At 40.6% G+C, this 24740-nt stretch overlaps 2 protein-coding genes across 2 annotated transcripts in view; both read right to left on the bottom strand.

Moving 5' to 3' along the window:
• The window catches only part of LOC128808994 (uncharacterized), a 52780-nt gene that overhangs the window by 4157 nt on the left and 23883 nt on the right, over positions 1–24740 (bottom strand). The window contains 24 exon segments of the mRNA XM_053980686.1: positions 361–498; positions 812–926; positions 1621–1843; positions 2251–2387; positions 3029–3164; positions 3815–3852; positions 4592–4672; positions 4813–4982; positions 5177–5246; positions 5861–5903; positions 6585–6625; positions 8100–8231; positions 8618–8754; positions 9713–9785; positions 12427–12510; positions 13160–13295; positions 13519–13572; positions 16948–17158; positions 18268–18454; positions 19766–19932; positions 20658–20849; positions 22027–22134; positions 23077–23214; positions 24281–24395. Of these exon segments, the coding sequence (XP_053836661.1) occupies positions 361–498; positions 812–926; positions 1621–1843; positions 2251–2387; positions 3029–3164; positions 3815–3852; positions 4592–4672; positions 4813–4982; positions 5177–5246; positions 5861–5903; positions 6585–6625; positions 8100–8231; positions 8618–8754; positions 9713–9785; positions 12427–12510; positions 13160–13295; positions 13519–13572; positions 16948–17158; positions 18268–18454; positions 19766–19932; positions 20658–20849; positions 22027–22134; positions 23077–23214; positions 24281–24395 (2926 nt within the window).
• Positions 6551–13209, bottom strand: LOC128808375 (cytosolic phospholipase A2 epsilon-like). Its single transcript, XM_053979379.1, has 6 exons — positions 13160–13209; positions 12427–12510; positions 9713–9785; positions 8618–8754; positions 8100–8231; positions 6551–6625 (listed from the first exon to the last, which is right to left on the bottom strand). Exons 1-6 carry the CDS (start codon positions 13184–13186, stop codon positions 6581–6583), a joined length of 498 nt encoding a protein of 165 aa, XP_053835354.1. The 5' UTR covers positions 13187–13209; the 3' UTR covers positions 6551–6580.

The raw sequence follows: 24740 nt of genomic DNA, 5'->3' as shown, positions 1-24740 counted from the left end.
GGGGTAGCATGGCCTGAAATCCCTGATTCCCAGGGACTTCAATTTTATTGTTGTACTGAAGCCATACTATATTTTAATTCAAAACTAGGTTTAAAAGTGTAAATAACTATTTGATGGTCCCTTTGAATTTTCTTCTTTACTGTAAACTGAATCCATTATAGTAAATATTAATTCAGCAAAGAGATTTTTATCCTCTCTGGTGAAACTGCCATGTTAGTCCTGCATCAATATTTTATTAGAGTGTATTTATATAGCTCACATTAAAAAAAAACCCAAAGAACCAAAATAAAAAAAAAAACCAAACCTAAATCCCCAAAACAAAACAAGCAGTAAAATAATTTGTTGTTTTTAATATCTTACCTTCCAAGAAGCAGATCCTGGATTCAGGAACCTTCTTCATCAATCGTCCCATGAAGAACTCACTGCCAAAATCCTCACTGCGAACAAAAACTCCATATTTTTGCAATCCCACCTCATATGGGGTGAACTCCACCCATTCTGTAAAAAAGAACCCAGAGAACAATGTTATTATAGCCCTCAAAATAATTTTTGAGTCTAATATTTTGGACCAATAACAATGAGTTATAAGCACGCTACAACTGAAAGCTCATGAACATGGAAAGGTTTTGGAATATTTTTGAGTCTGTTGCATAGACAGTCAAACTTTTACCTGACCACAAGGATATTATATGAATACACATCAGCTGAGATTCTGGTCTTCAAATAAGAGGGGGTTTTTAGGCTGTCTAAAAAGACTGTTCCATGATTTACCACCTTAAAGACAAATGACTCTCAGAAGTCTCACAATTACCTTTGAAATCCAAAGTGCTGTAGTTGTTCTTGACATTGACTGCAGTGTAGATAGGAAGTGGGTTCTGACCATGATCAATGGCCCGTTGCTGATCAGAGAGTCTGTGGTTGTCTTTCTGTGATTCCAGAAATACAGTTACTGAGACAAAAATTAGCATGGCAATATTCTCTGCATCTAAGCTTGCAGGGCAGAAAAATTCCTGCCTCTAATGTATGATGTGTGCTCGGCATATCTTCTGAAATGTTCCATATTTTTCAAAATTCCCATAAGTGTTCTGTTACTGAAATACCTGCAGCCATCCATCCAATCTGATGCCAGATTATTTGATGATGCATTAAGATGAAAATGGAAAGAAATAACAAAGAGCAGAAAGTAATACTTTTGATATAAAACATACTATTGCATTGTGCTGAAGCTTTATGCAAGACCTCGCACCTTTCAAAAGTCTGCAGGTCCTTTTGTTAACACCTCTCATGGGCATGCCTACTGTCTGCAGTTTTGTTATTTCTAAACAAGTAACTTGCAGAATATGAAAAACAATTCTTAAACGGTAATACTGTTTCAAAATGTTAGTCTTGGAGTTTTCTCAGAAAAACATATTCAAAATTTCATAAGCAAGAATGCTGATTTCCACCATGGATGAGTATCTACAAGGCTGGCACCAAATGTTTTGGAAAAGGCTGTGCATTTGCTTGCACAGTCTCGTAACAAACTGCTTTTCTCAGAGCCAACAGAAAAATATCTTCTCCAGAAATAAATGTTCAGAAAATGGTAAGCCACAGTAAATGCTGCTTTATGATATACTGTACCCCATCATGCAAAAAAGATTCCAGGACAAGCCCCCAGAGATCTATAAAAGATGTTTTGCGGCCCTCTCTTTTCCGCTGGCCCAGCTGCTTTTTGTAATACTTCAAATATTCCAAGGAAAATGAATTTATTTTGCATTTTGTCATATGTTTTCGAGCCTCACTGATTTGCTTGTCGAGATCCTTTCGTGACCAGTCAGCATCTCTGTACAAGTTTGACATGGTCCTAGGAAGAGGAAATACATATTGAAGAGGGATAAAAAGCACACCAAAGCTTGAGGTAGGCAATAGCTACATTTAAGGTTTCTGGTTTAAGTTCTAGATTAGTGTTTCCTTTCTTCAATTCCCTATGAAACTGTCATGTTCCCTTTGAAGTCAGTCATTACCCCTGTCAAAACAGCTTGAACAATTTTCCATAAACCATTCTTAGAAAAACACTTGTTTTCCTGTAGTCGCAAATGATGTGATTTTCCCCCATGAAAAGACTTTATTCTGTCAATTTTGGAAGAAGATTGAGAAGTAGGACTGCTGAGAAGTTATTATAGGTAAACTAGTGTACATCAGCCCCAGCCTCCTTCAGCACTTTGGTATCATAAGGGAGTCTCCAGCCAAGGGCTGCCCAGTCCCACTCACCATGTAGTACCAGACAAGCCAGTCAGGTAGGTGGCACAGTCCAAGACATTGAGCTTCTTGAGCCCCCTCAGGCTGCCATACAGTGCAGTCAAGGATCTCATCCCTCCTCCCGTGGTCATGATGGCCACCACCGGGGTCTGTGCAACACAGGGACAGAAAGGGCCAGCGTCACACGGCAGCTGCACCTGACCACAGAGTGATACATAAAGCCTGGCACCACCACGTGTGCCCAGCCACAGACTACTTTCTAAATGATTTCTACTCAAATATAACCTACTATTTATTTTATAAAGGAGAACAGGAATAGAAGCAATGACCAGTTTTGCTTAGATATCTGACACTTGTCACCAATGTGTTCAACAGAGATGTTTGGTATGAAACAAATAGAAATGCATTAATTCGAACCAAAAGAGACAGTAAGAGAGAAAAAGATCAGCTGAAAAAGCAGGAATTAAAAAGAAAACTCACAGTCTGAAGAGAGGAGGGACTATCGACAAGGATAACAATAGTAGAGTAAAAAGTGTGGAAGAAGCCATTCCTATATATGGAATATCTGGTCTGGCTTCCAAGAAAGGTGTAGCAAGAAAAGTGTTAAACTCAGAATAGCAACTGCAAAGGACACAAACAGCAGGGTGAATTTAGAGGCATAGGGTAGTATTGGAGGTATATATAAGTTTTAAGAAAACATTTTAACTATGAAGAAAAAGAGGTTGTATTATACCACTAAGCTCTCACTGCTAGATACTGGTGAGATATTTTAAATGTTTTTCCTACAGACCTCATGGTCCAGCAGATCCTGTTCCAGCTGCAGAACCTTCTTCAGAGCAGGAATAACGTAATTCTTCCTTTTGCAGAGAAAGTCTTGCTCCTGTATGCAGAGGTCAAATCCTAAACGCACATCAAGGTGGTCTGGGCTGAAGCAGAGATCAGGAAAAAAGAATATTCCATTTTATTGTTGGTAGAGAAACTCAGAGTTTCCAATGCAATAAAATGAACCTGATCCACAAAATACTACATTTACAGGAGGTCCCTTTCCTACACTCCCAAGCAAGTATACAATGCTGCATGAAAGAAGGATAGAAAAAAGTACTGATAAATTTCTAAGCAGCTATCAAAATAAAACCTAAGGAAAGACATCCCTGCAGCTAATTTCTGAGATACCTGCTATCTGGATTCTCATATTTTAGTGAACTGAGAGCTATAGGAAAAACTGCTCATCCGTTCTTGAATTAGGGAGAAATTTTTCCTACTTCATTATCAACAATGCCATGTGATTGGCTGTGCTTTAGCCCAGTGTTAAAGAAAAGGTAAAAGACTGTGCTGAGCATAACACTGGGTAGCATAATCGATGTAATATTATTTTTTCTATTCATGTCTCAGTATGGGTTATCAACATGTATTACACTACACTGCATGCAATTGCTTCCAGCTCATGTGAATGCCACATCACCTGGTGACACCACCTACAGTCCTGCTGTGAGTGCCTCCTCCCCAGTAAAGAGCCTAGGGTAAGGTGAGTTCAGCTTAGTAAAAGTTAACCTACAAGAGCGGCCAAGTCTCTTACCAGTCTTCTGCCTTTGCATATAAATCGAATCTTTTATCCTGGAAAGCAAGAATGTGAACAATGTGAGTGCTGACAACCTGCTTCTTCCCTGCAGCCTAAGGAGGAATTTTATCTTGTGCCATCCTAGCAATGTGGGTACAAATCAGGAGCTCTGAATAAGGAGCTTGAATAATCCAGCAGCCTATGCAAATTGACTGTAGTATTTTACTGAAAGGGAAGCTGTTCAATAATTTTTGATGTTGTCTAGTAAATGTAACATCTGAGGATAACTGCTGTTTACAGAGTCATGATAATGTACACCCTACCCATCTCTACTAACAATACCTCTTAGGCAGCCAGCTGGACTATGATTCTATACAGCAGTATTTGTTCCCCCTTTCTGTGGCTTATACCCCACAACAGTCATGATCCTTTCATTCTACATGGATTTTTAAAACCATGAATCTAAAAGTGCTTTTTAAAGCACTGTCAGCATCAGCAGGAGTCTGACACTACCTCAGTCAGTTCAGGTGCCCCGCTGGTGTGTGAGAAGGGGAAGAGCAGAGCTTCAACATTAATGTGAAGTAAGATCAGGATGGAGTAGAAAGATGCCCCACATCTATTCAAACAGAACAAGGCACAACCTGGCCTAATTGCTGGAACACCTGCCACTGTTAGGCTGTGCCATTTTTGTCTGCAGGCTTTCATTGTCAGAAAGTACCATGGTAATCATCAGGGGGATGCAGACTTCCACATCCAGGTTTCTCAGCCTCTCCCACTAAAAAAGCAGGCACTCACCTCTGCTAAGATCATGTTTTTTCCACTTGGAATGGAATGAAGTTCCACATTTGGAAAGCCTGTATCACAAACATGTGAATTCTGAAAAAATACAAAAAACCTGAGGTTTATATTGTAAGGAATGTTACTCTCTGCCCACAATGCAAATTAATGTTACTATTTATGGTGTCTAATATTTTACATGCCATTATTATGTTTTTTAAAGCTGAGTTGTAACATACTGAGGAGGGATGCAGTTTCTTCCCTGGTAGTGTAACATCCAGCATTGGCTGCTTGTATCTGGCATAGTGGAATTTGGCAGGAGAAGAAGAGCTGAAGACCAGATTAGATCCCAGCACAATGTCCTGGGTGCCTTCATAAGAGCCTTGCACTTTAAAGGAGAATTCTTTTTCTAAGAAAATGACACAAAAGCAGACACAGATTAGTTTTCTCATCAAAACTAGTAACAAAAATTCTTACAGAGTCTATCACAAGGCTGTTCTCATGTTTTGGATTTATTGGGGTTTTTTAATTCTTACATTAAGCCAATTGTGCTCATAATATTAGCACATCAGTTAAAAATAGCTGATGGAGAAATAACCTTACTTGATTTCTTCTCTTTTTTCTTCTTTTTCTTCTCAACCACCTGAACTTCTAAGCAGCAGATTTTGCGAGACTGTAAGATGTGAACAGTAAAATACATCATGGCAGGTAATTTTCCAATATGACATTCTGGTTCCTAATCTAAACGGGACACAACCAGGGCAAGGCAGGAGTGCAGTGTGGATGAACAGAGCTTGCAGAAGGGAGACAGTACTTTCAGGATCCCAGAGATGCGAGGATTGTTTTAAACACAATTCATGAGCAAGCAAAGATAATTTTCTCAAAGCAGAGAAAATTTCAGGGATGGGAAGTCCCTGTGTAAAAAGCACAGTCATGAATATGGAAATTTATATGTGCATGGGACAGGACAAACTCTCTCTCTTCAGCAATATGGGAATTTGGGAGGAGTGATGTCTAAGGAAGAATTCACTGCTGCACTGATGTCTCCGACCTAAACCACTTCCATGTGTTTCCTTTGCAACAGTGAAGGAGTGTTGGGCTGGGGCTCCCCATGCTGTTCCAGCCACACTGTCTCCAGAGGTGCCACCCACAAGGATGTGTCATGATGAAGTGGGAAATGGCAATGTGCTGGCTGTCTCAGTCAAGGAGTATGTGGTCCCATGACCGTGAATCAAGTGAAACAAGTGTGGCAACAGGACAAGAAAGATGATGAAATACAACACGTACCACTAGCACTCCATTAGTAATGATGGTTTCAGGAGGGCCTGAACTAGGAAACAGAAAGATAAATGCGTTTACAGTAACAGTATAGCTCGTGAGCCCCACCCTTCTCCTGATTTTCCTCTTGCATATTTTTACCTGCATATTGGATTAGAAAGAAAAGTCCCAGGAGACTTGTTGTACAAGTTTCCTCACTCTACTATGTCAAGGCACAATTGTCATCCTACTGGCTCATCCAGTCCTGGAGCTCAGCAAAATAAATGCCAAAGGTGCTCTGAGGCCAAACCATGTAGCGATTTTATGCTGAGTCTCAAGCTGAGGCCAAGGATGGTTTTGTGGAATCCACTTTTGGAAAAAAAAAAAATCATGCTTTGTTGGATGATGGAGCAATAAAGGCACTGGATCAGAAATCCAGTGCAATATTCCATGTTGTGTTTTGAAGGGAGGTGGACCCTGTTGCTGATCTCAAACACAAGTGTATTACAAGCCAGCAATATTCTGGTCTTAAATAATGTTCACTACATTAGACAATTAAAAGGTTTTAGGGTGTTCTCCCTGTTTGCCTGAAGTTCATGGGAGGTCATCCTGGCATTCACCCATTTGTCGACACAGCTCATAGTAGAGATTCCTTGGGAATGATGCACTCTGAACAATCAGACTAGATTATTACATGCCTCTGAATTGCTGTTTCTTTTTATTCCAGGTAATGTTGCATTTCATGTTTACTCACATATTATCCAAGGCAAATCCCACCTCCAACTCCTCTTGTCTCTGGAAAATTAAGAAAGGAAAATTATTTCGGTACTAGTTTACTGGCAGTTCTCATTCTCACAATCTGGGTATGCATGCACTGTTTGTGACCAGCAGAGCATTTAAAATAGAGGCACACATCACCTCACATCTGTGTGTCTTGAGCCTCAAGATTCTCTACTGATAGGAAGCTTGTGGATGGCTGTCATAGCAGTTTTTAACACAGAAATTGATTGGCTTGACTGCTTCTGCTGGGGCCTATGGGACAGACCTAGGAAGAGATGTTGTCTCATTCTGAGTCTGCCAGCAGAAGGAAAGGGGATCTGCTGAAGGGGAGAGCCTAAGCCTTCTGGTGTCAGGAAGAGAAATGGTGACATGCAAAGCAGTTGTGGATGAGGAAAATGTCTTTGTCTGGCAACAAGTTGAGGGCTTTGGGACAGAGGTAAATCTGACATTAAGGCCTGGTCTGTAAAGTGGTGAAAAAGAGTATAAACCTCAGGGGAAAGAAAGCACAGGCAAGAGAAAAACAAAAGTGGAGACAGAGGGATGATGACCAGCAAAGTGAGACCATACTGTAGGCTACTTAGTTGCTCAAATTACCCACTGAATTAAAGACACCATGAAGTTAATACTATAGGACAAAAAAGTTTACAAAGGCTTGAAGACTATGAGCTCTGACTGGTGTGGCTGTGCACACCAGTCACAAACACAAAAAAAACCAGCTTGGATATGGCACTTGTAACCACTCAAAGTGACCATCTGGGTACAACTAGCCAAAGTTTTAATTTCACCAGAGCTTAGTGAAGTCCACACACTGCTCCTTTGGCATTTTACAAGGAACAAAATTGTCAAATAAGGCATTTAAAGACAAAGAAGTGCAGTGTAGCACTTGGGTGTGTGTAGATAAGGTAATTCCTCAACGGAGTGGCATGTGACAGATGCACCAGAAACTGGAAGGGAACTGGAAAAGGAGAATGATAGACAGAACATACTGGGAGATGGGATATGCAACTTTCAGTCTCCTTGGACATCCAAGATAGGATTATTTTTTGCTGCCAAGCTGGGTGGCATGACTTAGACTTTATTTAAACACCCATGCCACATTCCATAATTAGCAACTAGTCTGGTTTGACATTTAGTTCTGATCACAGAGCTTTTACTTCCTAATTATTAAGCTAAGTCATAGGTTATGACAAAAGCATCAGCTACTGGCATGGACACCCTCCTTGATCCTCGATTGGGACAGGCTCAGCAAAGTGACAATTTTGCCAATACACCTGCAATTGGTGAACCTCTGTGGCCAACACCAGACCCTTCCGTGTGCCTACAGATCCAGGTGTAGGCACGTCAGAATGAAAACCAACTTATTTTTATGTGGCTAGGCAGCTGACACAAAACAAAGAAGAAAGGCAAAATTTTACAAATAATAATTTAGGCAGAAAAGCTAACAAACACATTCTTGGCAAGCTATTTAATTTCTTATTTCAGACCTCACCTGTGAATCACACTTGAAGTGCATGAAGACTTCCTCTCCCAGGGAGAGTTTGGCTATGTCAAAGTACACTGTGAAGAGGTGGTCATCCTGAGTAACCACGTCCTTATCGTAGAGTGCCAGCTCCAGCACATTCTGGGAAAGGAAGAAAAGGACTTTAGGTTTTATTTGAAATAAGAGATCCTGGGAACAACTGTTTTAGTTAGCTGTTGTGAACAGTGGGAGGACAAAAAGAAAAAGAACAGGAAGGGAAGGAGGTGGACAGGAAATCAAGTCCATGTCAGTACCTATGAGGTGGAATGAGAGGAAATCATAGACATTTCAAATGTCGTATTCTACCTATGTCTGAGAGAGACAATTGTCTTTCACAGCATGGAAACCATCATGAAGATATGAGTTATTCTCACATCTTTCTGCATCTTTCCTTGCCTCTTGAGAAAATTGCTTATGTCCCTTTGCAAAAGTATAAAAAGTCTTAGTAGCTCCCTTGGTCAGTTACCAGAAAAGTCCCAGTTCAGTACCTTGACCTGACTCTGGATCCTGAAGTAGAAGGTTTCATTCCAGACTGGATCTTTGCAATTCTTGATGGCTTTAGTCTGAAATTTGTCATTTGAAGCAGTTGGCAGCCACAGGCTCACATAGCAATCAGTTTGGCTCACTGTATTAAAAACACAAACACATTTAAAATGAGGATTTGCTCTAGAGGAAAGAATTAATTGAAGAATATGAAGTTCTGTTTTCAAAGAGAGACACTATGATACAAAATAGTGTATTTGTTCAACATAAACAATACAATTTAGGTAGGAGGAATGGAGAAAAAGGAAGGGTGACATGACTCTTCTCTAAATAAATGTGATTAAAAATATAAAAATACATTAAAGGCAAAGGGTTTTCTCCTTCTTCTATGTCATCAAGCAATAAGTTTAGCCAAGGATAAAAAAAATCCAGGACAAATGCAGCAAGCATTAAGGAAACAAAGTGATATCTTCTCATTTATCCAAACAGAACATAAAGAAAAAGCTTTCTGATTTCTGCATAAGTAAACATACAATCTTCTATTATATTTTGGTTCCAGGCCAGCAGAAGCCAGAGGAGTTACAAAATGTAACAACACCTGATGGGCTTTTATCTGGGAATGCTGGCACACAGAGAATTAGGGTATGGTAGTTTGGATTACTTAGCATTGAGAAAACTTTGAATACAAGCTAAAGTTGAGACAAGTCTTCTCATCTTTCAGTATTTACTCAATTAATGCAACCATTTTGTGTTCTTTGTCACATAAATATACTCCAGAGGAAAACATGGGAGATCTTTCCACATTTTTTTGCTTTCAACAGTTGCAGAGCTTTTACTGCTCCTTTTGGGGACACAGAGAAATGTGTGTGATAGGCACAGCTGTGACCTTATGGAGTTACCTCAGCTCAGAACAAGGGCTGATGCAAAGAAGAGCAACACACTCTATGTTCACTGCTGGAACCAGCACACCAACAACAGAACTGTCTCCATTCATGGAAGAAATCTAGAAAGCACCTTTTCTTGGAGCAGGACTAGCTATTAGCCCACGGAGGTGAGAGGGACCTCCATGAGCTCCTCTGTAGAGCACGACAGATACTTACAGACATCTGCCTGGTGGATATTTCTTGCTCTTATGACTCTTACAGTCAGTAAGTAACACAGGGAGGATTCTATCTGCAGGGAAAAAAACAAACATGCAAAAGACAGGAATGAATGGTAAAGTTAGATAGCATATTTAGAAGACAGAAGTGATCAAGAGAGATAAACTCCCAGCTCAGGAAAAATTTAGTTGAATTTTCTATTTGATTATGAAATTGCCAATACATTTGTTTTCCTGCTAACATCTAAATTGAGTACTAGACTGAAATACTTCTTTTCTTCTGTAGAATGATATGAGGATTATCTTATTAGAGCATTTATTTGTTTCTTAGCTAAAAGCACAAAGTGCGAAGATTCAGTCCCAGCCTGGGACAATATTTATTTTTTAAATTTCCAAGGTAGAAAATTAAGACATGCTTTAGACCTTTTTCAAGTGGTAGAACTATTACCTTCTATCCAGTCATTACATATATTCAGTCTCCTGGGCTATGAGATATGATTTTCTCATATTCCTGCTCTTTTAAATGTACAGTACTCTGCAGAGTTAAGTGCTGACCTCTGATCCCCAAACTGATTTTACGATCTGAGAAAGAGATTGCTGCTTTGCGCTTCCACCATGCTACTTACTATGCATGAGTTTTTAATTTACAGGGATATAGCTGCCCTCTTGAGCTAAGGTCACCTCTGACTTCTTCTTGGGAGAAATTTCTCTCTAGTTTTGAAGTATGTAAACTCTTCACATCTCAAGCTTCTTTGCACTATTTTGCCTAAGAAATGTAAACAGTGTTTCACACCTGATAAGAAAGTCCTGTTTTTTCTTGCGGCTTCCCTCTTTCATATTAGACCATGTTTCTGACCTCATGCATGACTTCTTAGCCTCTCACATTGCTCCTTTGATCTCATATTGATGATATGAGTTCATATCTCCTCTCCCTTTCCCATAAAATAAACAATTCCACATAACTTATTATTTCTACTGTCATGGAGAGGGGAGAAAAGATACAACATACTGGAATATAAATCTGCAAGAAAATTTTGCTCCAAAAGACCTGAAAGGTGCTTAGCACAACTACGGGGCCATGGACAGGTTAAAGACTTTACCTATACTGTAAAATGACTATAAAAGACCATTGCCAGCCCTGAAGTGGCATTAGCAAGACACTGACCTCATTAGACCCACTGAGAAAGAAGCGTGACACAGGCAGTGCAGGAAAGGAGAGCAAGACTATTAGTTGGACTGTCTGAGCAGAACAATTTGTTATGTGCTCTGTTAAAAAGGGGGAAGTGCATCAGTGTTCATGGGCTTAATGGAATACACCATGTGAAGTCTCTCTAAATGTTTAACCTGAATGTATCAATGCAGGCAGCCAGGGCTAATGAATACAATGATGTTGAGATTGGGGGCAGTTAGCAAGTAGTCTAATGAAGAAACAGGTAAAATCAGCCTTCAAGTAACCAAAGTATCCTGCTCTGGGAAAAGACACCAAGAATATTTGTGCTGTGCAGCTGCACACCAGGTCACTGGTGTGCAAATCAAGGGTGTCAAACCACTTCTAAGGGTCCCAAGAGTAGCTGTGGATCATACTACCAAGTTCAGCTGAATTCATGTCTAAAACCTAACTCCTAGAGGCACAGAAATGAGGCAGGTACAGAAAGTGCTCAGTAATTACAGAACCAATAACTGATGCTGCCAGTGACTGGCTTCGGAGAGGGCAATTCCAGGAAGGGCTCAACTCAGTTTCATGGATCAGATCCCTTGGACCCACCTTCATGGCTCCATGGTAATCCCAATGTGTCAAGAAGGCAGTGCAGATTGAATAAAATACTCAGGCATGTGGATGTGCCCTGTCATGCCCAAGGAACCTTGGCTTAGACATCACAGAGCTATAAATAACAAATGACCAAAATCCTGTCAGCTTTGTGAGTTTTGCCTAAAAAATTTGAGGTGTTTGGTGTGTTCTTCTGAAACTGCTGCAACCCCTGAAGTGTAGAGAGTTGTATTGCGGGGTATATTTTCTCATCTTTGGGTTTTCCATTCAGCTAATGAAGAAAAGGTTAGCTATTCCTTAAACTCTGAGCACAACACCTGCCCCTCAGCAACTTTACTCATCACAAAACAGAACAAGGGAGAGTTCTTAATTATTACTAAATGGCCTCAAACTAGAGAGAGCAAAGGTAGAAATCTTTTCTAGCACATCTATACATCTAGTCCTCTCATTTCCTGAAGGAGAGATTTCATGTCTGAAGGCTCCTGGAAATCTATTAGTTTTTACTAGAGGCCAGAAGAGGGGTTAATTCAGTAAAGCAGGTGTTGAAAATCCACTTTAAGATTCTGCCATACTATTATGAGAATAAATGGCATGATTTCCCAGCTCTTGCTATCTACACTGTCAGGAAACTTGTCCTTGTGCTTTAGCAAGATGTATAGAAAAAGCCTATCGAAACCCATCCTTTTAAAGATATTAGTCTTGTTTAAACAGACATTGATCCCCCTGTGCCAAGGACAGGAAGCCACACTAGGAATTTAACATGAAGCAAGACAGAGTGGAATGATCAAAGCAGTAAGTGGGACAGTGTCTCATGGAGGGAACTGAACAGGTTACAGTAGCTAATTACATTGTTTGGCAGATGCTGAACCCTATCTGTTTTCACCCAGCCTCCACCCAGCAGGGAAGTCCCCTTTACAGTTTCCTTTTGAAATTCTCCTTTGTGGTACCTTTGTAAGAGAAGTCCACTGTTTCCCATCAGGATTCAGCTGCATAGTTCTGTCTCCTTGTTGAGAGGTTTGAGTGATCGGCTCCTGGAACAAGAAGGGCCAACGTTATCCCTGAAAAAAACATCATTTCTCTTAAAGGCAATCCACTTTGGGAACTGAGAACTTCAGAGCCACAGGGACAGGGAGCCCATGGTCAGTGCTGGCTGTAGAGCCTTGGCAGGAACTGGGGTTTCCTGCGGTGCCCGGTGCCACTGCTTGGGCTGTGCTTGCCCCACTAAGCCCGAGCAGAGGCGTAGCAGCCAGGTAAGGTCCGCCCTTCATGACACACGGGAGGGGAAGCAGCTCCTGGCCCTGGCTGTTAAAGGAACAGCAAACCTGTCTCACATAAACACACCCTTTTATTAATCTTTCATCTTGAAGTACACCTCTATGTTACTTAATACTTCGTCTAAAGTTGCATGTGTGATGTCTCTCAAATTAATAAAACCCTGAATATTCAAAATGCTCCCTTTGTAAACAAGCTCTTATTCTGCAAGTAGTTTTCTTTTTCTTTCTGTGGTTTACTATAACTTTAAAAGTTTCAATATTGATGTCTTGAAGCCTTGACTTTCTTCATCCTGCATAGAGTCATTATAGTCAATGGCAGGTCAGGAAAGTAGTATCATCTTTGCACTACATGCAGCACAACCACTTCAGATCCCAGATGCCTTGCTTTGCTCTGCACCCTTCTTACCTGAGACAAAATGCCATCCTGGTCCATTGTGGTCGCGTTCACACACACGTCCAGTGTTATCTGTGGCAATGCAATCTCACATCTCCCAGCTTCCACAGACACCAATGGTTCAAATGTCCCAGGTGCAGGTGAGCAACTATTTTATAAACTGACTCAGAGCCCCACCTCTGACTGGTTTCTTAAAACCAGTTACTCCCCTCCCATTTTCTTATGGTAGGAAGCTGAATCCTGTGGTCAAATAAGTCGGAAAAAATACCTTTGCCCATATAGCAGGTGGAAGTATTGTGTTTGAGTCACTTTGCTCTATACTGGCCAATGGCAGGTTTAAAACTAAACATAAGAGAAGGATGACATCTTACCTGAGCACTGAGCTTTCAACTAGCAAGACGTCAAAGCCCACAGAAATATATACTCTGCAATACGATACAGCAAGAGTGCATAAATTGAATTTAGGTTATCTGTGACAGTAAGCAGATACAAAAAAACAGTTAATGAGAAAAAAAAAAGAGAACACTATTGCTCTCAGACTAACCTGGTTATTGCAAAAAATAGTTTAAGGCTTTCTGAACCACATGACCCTACAATCCCAGGTCTAGGCATGCAGAGCAACACACTCATACGGTGGTTTATAGCTACTCAGCCAAGGTCCAGCAGGGCTGGTTCCCTCCTCAAGTCATTGTATTCCTTCCCTTTCCTTTCCTATGGCTTGTTATTATTATTTTTGTGTTTAGATGTAGAGTCCTGAAGCAATGACTTTCCTTAGCTTAGCTCCACACCCATGAATACTTTTGCACCGATTTTCTAGCTCAGACTGACTCTGGCTGCAAACTAGCTGCATTTAAGTGCCTGTGTCTGATCCCATGAAACCTGCCAGCCAGATGCAAAACTCAGCCCTCACCTCACGCTGCCCTCCCCAAAGTCCTTGGCACAACTGTGACACCACTGCTGGGGCAGGACACCTGCCCCTGTCCACACACCTGTGCCATTGAAGCTGGCATGGCTCACAGCTCACTGGAAGAGGATTAGAAAAGGCAGCCAAAGACTGTTGCATCATCAACAGATCACAACAGATCAAACTTTCTGGGGAAAGGGATTCTTTTGGCTTCCCTGCTTCCCCAGTACATCATCTCTGAGCAAAAAGATGCTCATTCCCTGAGCATTCTTGAGCTTACTGGTCAAACATTGCCACCAGCCAGCACAGGTCCCCTTTACACATTCCCATGCAAAATAATATCAACAGTCATCACAGCCCACTTGGTAGAATACATTTTTGCCATAGGGTACAGTATTTTGTGATGCCATGAAAGATTGTTGTGTATACACACGTGGCATGTTTCTTCTGGGTGCCAGCTCAATGCTGTAGCTTGATGAAATGCATTTTTCATTAGGTCACAGAAAATTGACAGCATTAGCATGTCAGTCATGTTTACAGACAGTACTTTACTATAACATCTCCTTGGAGGGCAAAACTATTAACCAGGCTGTTTACCAGGACTGGACCTCTGATGCTTTCAGTCCCACAGTGTCAGTGGCCAAAAAACTCTCATTTTCATGGACACCATTTACAATCCACATCAAAGACAGTATGAGGGAGGTACCATGGTTCACTCCATACTCCTGCAATCTGTCTCTAAAGGAGACATTTCTTTATCCATGATGCTCACAGCAAGTATTTGGTATGCTCTTTGCAGAGATAAAAAGTTTTGTTTTCCAGGAACAAGGAATGTTCACACTGTGAACCTGAAGCATATTAATGACATGCCTGAATATGTGGAGGAAGGCAGAATTTTCATTTTGCAAACAAGCCTTTATTATCTTGTACTGCATACACAAAATTTTTGCATGTAAATAACATTTCTTCAGAATTGGAGGTGGCAAGAGTTTATGACTAAAACTTGTGTTTACTTTTTTCACAACAGGGTTTTCAGGTAAAAATGAAGGCAATTCCCATTATTATATGCAGAGCACATAGCATTATATTTCTGACTATGACTAGTAAAACTACCATATAACATAACAAAAAAAAAAAAAAAAAGTGCATAGTTGTGTTTCAAATGTTAATATTTATACCATCATCTTTAGGCTGGCAATATTAGGCTACAGTTGCACAAAAATGTAAATTTTGTGTGGACATAATAAATGACAAAAATGTTGGAAAAGTCATTGTGAACCAATTTGTAAAGATAATTTGTCATCTCTCCTTGCTAAAATGAAAATCCTCAGAGTGTCATTTTGTAACAAGCCAAACATGTTATGTGGCTGTGAATGAACCCTGTTATTTTCAGGTTGGATTCCCTGGGCTGACGAGGTAGGCAGTCTATTAAAAAAAAGTTATGTTTCAAAACAAAGATGTTTTGTAAAATATTAATATGAAATGTTTCAACTTACCCAAGCATTTTCCCTGGTTTATTTTAGTCCCACATTATAATATGTAGTTGATAGACTTTTTTTCTGACTGAATAGACTCTTTTTTCAAAATTTTCCCAGCTGTCTTTAGGACACAAAACTTATTAATAAAGTGTGTTTTCAGTTTGACTTGCTCCTGTGATACAAAAGTTGTTACAGATCTATAATTTTTACAGCTCACCCTCAGCACAGTTTAGAACAGTTTAAAAAAAGGCACTTTCAATACAAGGCAAAAGAAAGGAAGTTTAAAAATGCAAGCCCACAACAAATGGAATTGGTGTTTTTGTGCTAGATCCCATGCATGGTCTTCGGATTGTTTTAAGATGGTCTCAGTTGTTTCAGACTTCTGACTCACTTCTACTCAGTTTGTACAGGCAGAACTAAACAAATAAGAACAAATAAGAGGTTTTTTTAATAGGCATATGACCTAAACTGTTACATTGAGTAACACAGCAAAGTTTTCATTGTCTACTGGAAGTAAAATATTTTCAAATACTTTCTCTTTTTAATTTAAGAATGGTATTTTATTATGAGAAGTAACTCAACAGGAAAAACAAGATCCAAGGTGTTTTATTTTGAAAGCTTCAAATGGAAGTGTTAAGGTTTTATATATTGTCTCAGTACAAACCAATTAAAACTGACATAAATCAACAGGGAATTTTGATGTGCCCAAATTACACCCTTTGCTTAAAAAAAAAAAATTATGTGAAAAGTCTTACGCCACTTCCTCCTAAGTTGCTCATTCCCATCACATATGATTCATTCACATCCCAAGAGAGCCCAGGATGTGGATGCAAATCATGGGGCTGGTTGTGTGCACACACTTGTCCCTCTTTGCATTTCCAGCCTCTGTGGCTGCTCTTTGGGACACTTGAAATACAGAGTTGACCCAGGGATCCAATACCAGCTTCCAGTTGTGTCCCAGATTCTCTTTTTTATCCAAGGCTGGTTGCACCTTGTGTTCCACAGAGCAGAATTGTGGGAACAGAAGTTTATACTCCCTTCTTACAGCCTGTAGGTGTGTTGGCTGTGTTGTATAACTGTAGCACTGTGGCGACAAAAAATTATTTTCCTTTATGTCATATATTATAATAAGTTAGGCTTAAAATCACACTATTAAAAAAAAATCTAACAAGTATTTTAGGCAAAGAGTGTTCTACAGATGACCTTAATTTATGGAACAAAATGCAAATAAAAATTTCCCACACAACGTCTTTGCTTATATAGACCACTTCTTGGGAATGGAAAAATCCCAGCAAACCACTGCACCAGCTGGGGTGGTTTCTGTAGTGCAGAACAGCCAGTGTTTGAAAAAGCTATGTCCCTTCCGGGTCCTAGAGCATGAAAAACTCCTCTGAGAAGATAAGGGCAGTTGGACAGGCAATCAGCACATTTTCTGCCTTCTCCTTTGCATCGCTGTCTGCAAGGCCTGCATAATCATCTGAGAGTTGTTGAGGATGTTGTACTCGCTGAGATTCAGCAGCTTGCGGTAGTTCTCATCGGTGTATCTGACCGAGAACATGCAGTAGGGGGAACAGGAGCTGGTCAAATCAAGCTGGCCCTCCTCCATCTCTGAGCAACAGCGCTTGACACCTGGAGAGAAAGAGTTGCTGTTGCTGTGACATGATGCTTATCTTAATCAGTGTCAAACTGTCCATAAAGTGTCAAAGAGCAGGACTTTTTTCCTGAAGAAAATTCATAGGGTTTAAATGCAAACAATGCAGATCACATATTGCCACCCTAGTCAAGAGAACATCACAATGTTCTGAAGTGAGGAGGGCATAAGGGAGAAGTGAGGGATGGCACCACAGTGTTCATCTACAGCTTACACAGAAACATCTGTCTCATTAAAGCCATGGATCAGGCAAGGATGTCAGCCTGAAAGGGCACTCCAAAAGCCCCTGTCCATGCACTGCAGCTGGGATTTCTATGAACCTCAGTCGAGGAAGATTAATTGCTAGAAAGATAATAGAATTTAAGTGAGAAAGGAGCAATAGAAACATGTGGAAAACGAGTTCCTGCAATGCTGAATAAAGTCCAGGGCATCTGCCACCAGGATCCATCTCTGCCTTTCTGATTTTTGTGTCACAAAAATTCCACAACAGTAGTATTTTGGGCTTAACCTCCCTGCTACCAAGGAGCAGAGCAAATGCACCCTAGTAAACTGCAGTAAAGAAGAGAAGTACAAAACATATGACCTGGCAGAAAAGGAGTGGAAGGCCCTGAACACAGCACAGTCAGTAAAATGATCCCTGGACTGATCTTAACATTACTGGAGTTGAGCATGAAAGCCAGGTTCTTTCTCCCCCACCACTCATATGTGACACTATGGTTCCTCAAGTGTAGAATTAAAACCTGAACAATAGACAATATATGCAGTGGGAAATAATCTGAGACAGCTATACCTTTCACAGGAAAAAAGCTTTTGCAATTAGGTAGGACTACTTCAAGTAAGAAATGGGAGAGAGGTGAAGGTAGACACCATCCAGAAGACACAGGCTGTGTTGGTTCTCTTAAGGCCACAACGAAGACATGAGTGAATATAATAGCTTTGGCAGGGATAGGGAAAATAAGTTTAATTACCTAAAGTGCTCCCCCATGAACCCAGTGAGCAAAGACAGCCAGCAGCAAAGAAGTCTCTGTCTGAGTCAGGGAAGCAGTGGTGTCTTTTGTTTAATGCTTTGCCACTACTTGCAACTTACCAGGTGCTTTGTACTCTTGGAAGGTATCATTCACGAGGGGAAGAAAAATCACAATCGGACATCCCGGCAAATCTGAATCTTGGAAGATGTAGCACTCCTTCAGATTTTTCTTATCTTCATCAGTCAAAGAAATTGTTGGGAATGGGATTTTCTGCTCTGAGTAGTATTTACATGCCTTATCTAGAGACTGGAGGATCAGAAAAATGGTTAGCACTGGAAATCAACTTCGTTTTCCAAAGGCCCCAAATTGTCATCTACTATTAAGGTTTAGTGACTCAGATCCATAAGGCGAGTCCTGTCTTATCAAGGGTTACTCTATATATAATTACCACACATAGTGACCACATTACTAATCACAAGCTGTAAACACAATTTCAGAATTAAAGAATTCACCCAGCACACTGCTTTCCTTTAAAAAAAATGAAGCAATTTGCAGAAGTTTAGGGTAAAGCATTAGTTTTAGCAAATGAAAGAGCCTGTGTTAATACATTGTATTGAATTAACTAGAGAAGGAAATCCCAGCAAGAAAATATTTAAGGTATCATATGTGCTTGGAAGCCAGGAGATAAGAAAGTTAAGTTTGAATGTGCAATTATATCGCTGCCTGTGCAGTCATTATGGCACAGTGTTAATGGAGATTAATATTTTACTGAGAAAATCTGAAGTATTAGGCTATGCTATATCTTTTCCCTGAAATGTTTAATAAAATATCATGTACTAATATGCACTGTATTGCTTACTTTGCAGCATCTAATAGCAAACACTATCAAGCAGAAAAAGGTTTCTACTAAAGTACTTAAAATTGTAGCAGTCTTTTTTTGTAAGTTTTATCCAGGCAATGAATGAGGCTGAAATAAAACTTAATTGCATCCAACATATAGATTAGCAGTAGCACAGCTGTTCTCACTCTCAAAATGAAATTCTACTTAGGAAGGCCAAAGTGTTTAACACTGAGTTTTCAACTAACCTCAGTTTCTGACATAAAAAGATCCAAACTTCTTTTTTGCCAGCTCTTATAGACAGCTAATTAGCTTTATCTCCACAAAATGGGTTTTCTGCAGGAAGATGCTCATCACTCATATTTTACTCATAGCGTCTTATTTGTCAGCCCAGAGATGATCTGCTGCTAATATTCAATTAACTCTTTTTAAATTCTAACTTAAGTCAGAAGAAATAACTTCCTCATCTTTATGAATATTCCTGTACACAGTCTGGAAGCCTGCTTGATTCAGCATAAACCAGAAGAGGCTCCTCCCATTATTCTGGAAAAGACCATGCTGATGCCCCCTTGAATAATTCAACATGTTCATAAACCATCAAGAAAGAGTCCAGGAATGGCAGGAAGAAACAGGAACAGTATTAATCACTACAGTGAAAAACATGGGGGAATGCAGATGTTATAAAGTGAACAGCTGATAAAACCAGCAGTTCTGGACACTACAGGCTGAGCATTTACAAGTAAAAGAGACACTACACATGGTAACAAGAACATCCTCACCGATGAATGTGATCCAGTAGTATAACTTAGATAGATGATGACATCCACTTCCCTCTGTGGCCTTAAAAGTGGTGCACTGCTGGTATTGATGAAAAATCCAGCATCTATCATGCCCAACTGATCAGGATTTTGCATCAGCTGGTTGGGACGTGAGTCTAACACAGTGTCTAAAAAGAAAATATTTTTTGAATAAGAATAGGTCTGTGGGTATTTTGACTAGAAAAAGAAGTGTAAGGTGCAACTGACCATTCCAGAGGCCTGGCCTTTAATTGTCACACTACTAAATCATCAAACAGGCATGAGAAGGACTGCAAAACACCTAAGTTCCTATTCTGAAACGCCTGTGTTGAGTTTCCAGGCAATATACTGCATTGTCATGGCACACCGATTAGTGCCAATAAGCTATGTCTAATAATTAACCTCAATCTGCCTTGCTTCATTTCAGTCATTGTTTCATCTTCTATCTGTCACTGTTTTGGAGAACAATGTATTTTCAATCCTTTATATGAAAGCCCCATTCCTTTCCAGTTTTCTCTTATAGGCAAAATTTTCTTGGATATTTCAGTTGCATCTGACATTAGAGGTATGATCTTGCCAAATTAAGCTTTCTCCCATGTTCACTCTGCTCTCTGCCACTTTAAATTTGGTTCTGTCAGCTTTAAGTCTACCCTCTCAGTCTGGACTGCAGAGGTCTCAGCTGAAGGAAACGAATACAAATACTAAGTCTTCAATACCTGGCAACACTGAGGTCTTAGTGTCTTCTCTGTATTCAGAAAATAAATGTTCTCTTGGTAGGATTTTTATCCCCTGCCAAATCTGACAGGCTTCTTTCCTAAATTCCCCACCCCAAAACTCCCTGAAAGGATGCCAGTTAAATATTAGTCGCCATCACCTTTCCACCGACAGAAGTGCTCGTTCTCCATGTAGTTGTTATGCAGCTGGTAGCCCTTCAGGAAATTGTGGTGCTGGGCAACGGAGAAGCGGTCGGTCAGTGCTCCCCGAAGGGCGCTGGACAGGGGGCCAGGGGGGGTGTACATGCGAGTCCTCAGCTCGTGGGGTCTTGTGGGCAACACCGGGTCTTCATCTAGAGGAGGGGAGAAAAACGGGTGAACTGCTTGGTGCCTTATGTTCCTTTCTGGCTGCCCTGGTGCAAAGGAGTTCTCAGGAGCTCTTCTGGGATGATTCACTTAACACACAAAAACTCTTCTGAGGGAACGGAATGGCTACTGGACAAAGCTCTGCTGATGGTCTTAAGCTTTGGCCTGAAGACAGTTCATCAGAAGTAATCTTTAGTCATGGAAAAAGGACACCTTAAGGGAATTAAGCAATTCAGAAAATGTTCTGTCAGAACTTAAATATCCTTATAGGAAGGTAACATGAAACAGAAGCAAGCATGGAGAAAATGGGGCTGATGAATATGCTGCTGCTCAGTCAGATGGGCAGCAACAGCAACCACAGTGTCCATTGCAACAGTGACAGCTGCTACCCAATAATCACTCATGGTTACATGAGCACATGCTTAATCAGCAGAGTGAGAGCACCCCAGGAAAACCTGGGGCATACATTCATATTCAGAAACTATGGGTAGTTTAGGGGGTGGGTAGATGGCATATGGGTGAAAAGCAGAAATATGGCACAAGGTGTGGTTTCTAGAAATGACAGTGTGCTTTGCCAGCTGACAGTGAAGCAGGAGAGACTTGGTGGTTTCCACAATTGCACATTGTATTTCTGTATTTTTCAGGACGTCTGTAATAATAGTTACTATCATATCAAGTGATTTAGCAATAAAATCACAGTTTCTGTATTGCTTCAGAAAATACCCTCTGGGCCTCATTTATCTTTGTGTCAGTATGAATACAATGCAGTAATTACTGTACTGAGTAATAAAATAAAAACCCAGGAAACATTGATCAGCCAGTTGATAGGTTTATTCTCCTCATAGGCAGCAAAAAGTACCATATTCTCTGCTGTTGGTTCTTGGTTCTGTATGGCTAAGTGAGAGCTATAATGCTGGAACGCTTCCTGAGAAATGTCTGACCTCTCTAAAACTTCCTCTGAAGGAACCAGTAGGGCTTTAGTAAATGTTGTAATTACAGCAGCTTTTCCCTGATTACACACTTCCTCTTACTCTATTCAGTGTGAGAAGTCACTATCTCTTAGTAAGATCCTATAATGCCAGCTTCAGCAAAGTTGACAAGATGATGCCAAAAGTCACATAGAAAAATAAATGACCATAAATGAAAGGCTCAGTAATTTCTCACCGACTTCATCTATTCTGTCTTGTGTCCATCTCTTCCAGAAGTCCTCTGAACTGTGGGACAGTCCCCATATTTGTAAAAGGTTCACAGAAAATATACTGCTCCACATACCTGTAAAAAGAATTAGAGAACAGAAGGATATATTTTAACAAGAAAATGCCCTTTTCCTTCTATGTTGACCTCCTGGCTTAATTTTTTAATGTACTTAATGCAAATATTTCTAAACTTCCATGCTGTTAAATTCCTCTTAACTCTCTATGTCATTGATTCAGGTCATGCTACTACCAACTTTGTGCCTAACCTACTACCTGGCTCTGCCACATGGTAAAGAGAGCAAAGAATGTGAAACAAGTAAAGGAGAAAAAAAAAACCACACTTGCTCAAGAGTCAAAATAAAGAATTCAGGTAACATATACACCACAAACACATCTTTTCCATCCACATCTTCCTTTCTCCAGCTTGTCTTTTTCTGCACTTACTCTGATCAGTAACTCTTTCAAACACCTTGAATTGTTTCACAAGGGGATGAACTGGTTTTTCAGATGCTTGTTTTTAAGACAAGATCTCACATCACAGCTTGTAAAGGCTCACACATGCAGTGGGCTCCAGCTCCACTGTGCACTCTTTTTTCCATCCAGGATTACCCCTCTCTGCCTCATCACAGGGGCGCTAGTGGCTTTGTTGACAAAACAGAGTGCCACTATATCACCAGTCATTGTAAATTTAAATCTATCACAATTGGACTTAGGTTGGAGTGCATTCAGAGAGGAATCAGAAGAATAACCAAAAAAAAGTGGGAGCTCTTACTTACAATGAAAGAATTAAGGATCTTCATCTATTCCATCTCTAAGATACAGACAACTCATCTACCAAGACAGTGACAAGAAACTGAAAATATATGCACGGTTTTTTACTGTATACTTTTGGATAAACTACCACTCCCATTTCCCAGCAGGCAGTGTTCAGTATGTTAGGACAGAACTATCTACCCACTGGTTAAGAGCATTACACCCCTCCAAAGTGCCTCTGTGCCAGGACAATACTATACATCACCTTGAAGGTAGCAGATGCGGGATTCAGGGAGCTTTTTTAACATGCGGCCCATGAAGAACTCGCTTCCGAAATGCTCCGTGCGAACAAACGCGCCGTACTTCAGCAGTCCCACCTCGTAGGGAGTGAACTCCACCCACTCTGCAATACAGCCACAATGGGACACTTAGAGGGCTCCCAGATAGGTGTAGGGAGAGAGGAAACTTGGGCATACATTAGTCTGAGTTATGTTTAATATGTTGCCTTTGCAAAGCCTCACTCTTAAACGCAGATCTCCAGGGAGGCTTCTGAGCTTGGGCATGGTGGTGATGAGGAGGCAGGAGCAGTTGTGCTGGTCATGGTGGTGCTGCTGGTGGCACAAGTGGCACACTGGGGGCATGGCAAGGCTCCAGGCCCTGCACACCCCGTGTGCACACACCAGTCCAGGGTTTTCCAGCATCTATGTAGTTTTGCTCTGCCCTTCCATATGCCATGTCCAGGTGACCAGTACTTCACCAACACAGTTAATTTATCTTCCCTAAATAATTGTTTATGTACAAAGATGGGTACTCAGCTCCTCAGAAATTATTTTTTCTGTAAGAGACCAATTATACTCTCTCTGTGTGGTACTAATGGAAACAGAACTTGTCCTTGACCTTCTTGGATATCCTCTCCAAGTGAAGTGCACTTGTCTGATATAACTGCAGCACAAGTGAAAACTGGGACAGAAATGTCATGGACTGTAATTTTGTTTTCATTTCAAAAATGGTTCATTTTCTTGCCTCAACAATAAAAAATTTTATTTGAATTTTTCTCTTCCCCTTCTCCTCCTTCTAATCCTCCATAGGAAAGAAACACAAACAAGCAAAACAATGAGAAAAGCAACAGATTCAGATGGGAGCCTTCCCAAACTCTACCATAACTATGCGGCCATTCTTTATACTGAAACAATAACTGGCCATTGAGGAAAAAGTAATTATTGGATAATTCCAATATTTCTCAAAATGGCCTTTCTGGCAGAATTTCTACTACGTATGTTGAGACAGGGAAATGCTGCTCCCCCAAAACCTTGTATTAAAATTGTAAGGTATGGAGGCAATGGTTATTTCTCCAAAAAGCAACTAACACATCAGGATTGTTTTCTCCAAGTGCTACCAAGAAAAGAAGAGTGATGACAGGAATTCAGCTGCCAATTTTAGCCTCAGAAGGTCCGAAAAGACATCCTTACCTTTGAAATCATTGGTGCTGTAACTGTCCCGGACACAGACTGACACATAGATGGGCAATGGATTCTGGCCATCACACAGTGCTTCTTGCTGATCTGAAAGCTTGTGGGGGTCTTTCTAGTTTTGAAGAAAAAGTGTTACATGAGAGGAGATGGAAAGGACACATGGTGAATTCATTGGCCCTGGCATGGGAGGAGCCAGGCAGCTCCACCCCCAGCACGCAGGACACGCCCTGGCAGCTCCACCACACGGAGCACTGCACGTACCCCCACCAACCATCACAGACCAGGCTCCCAGGCTCCAGCCTGGCTTTGTGCATGGATTCACAAAAAGATAAGGAGGGAGACAACTATTTCTGCACACATCTATGATTGGGTGAACCAAAACCACTACAATCTGCTCTTTTGTTACCACAGAGAATTCCCCTCTGCTTCAAGGTACATTTTCTGAAATGATGGACTA

This window comes from Vidua macroura, chromosome 6 (genome assembly GCF_024509145.1).
Source record: "Vidua macroura isolate BioBank_ID:100142 chromosome 6, ASM2450914v1, whole genome shotgun sequence".
In the NCBI taxonomy this organism is placed as follows: Eukaryota; Metazoa; Chordata; class Aves; order Passeriformes; family Viduidae; genus Vidua; species Vidua macroura.
The sequence above is the reverse complement of the archived record's forward strand: the minus strand, read 5'-3'. Positions and strand labels throughout refer to the sequence as shown.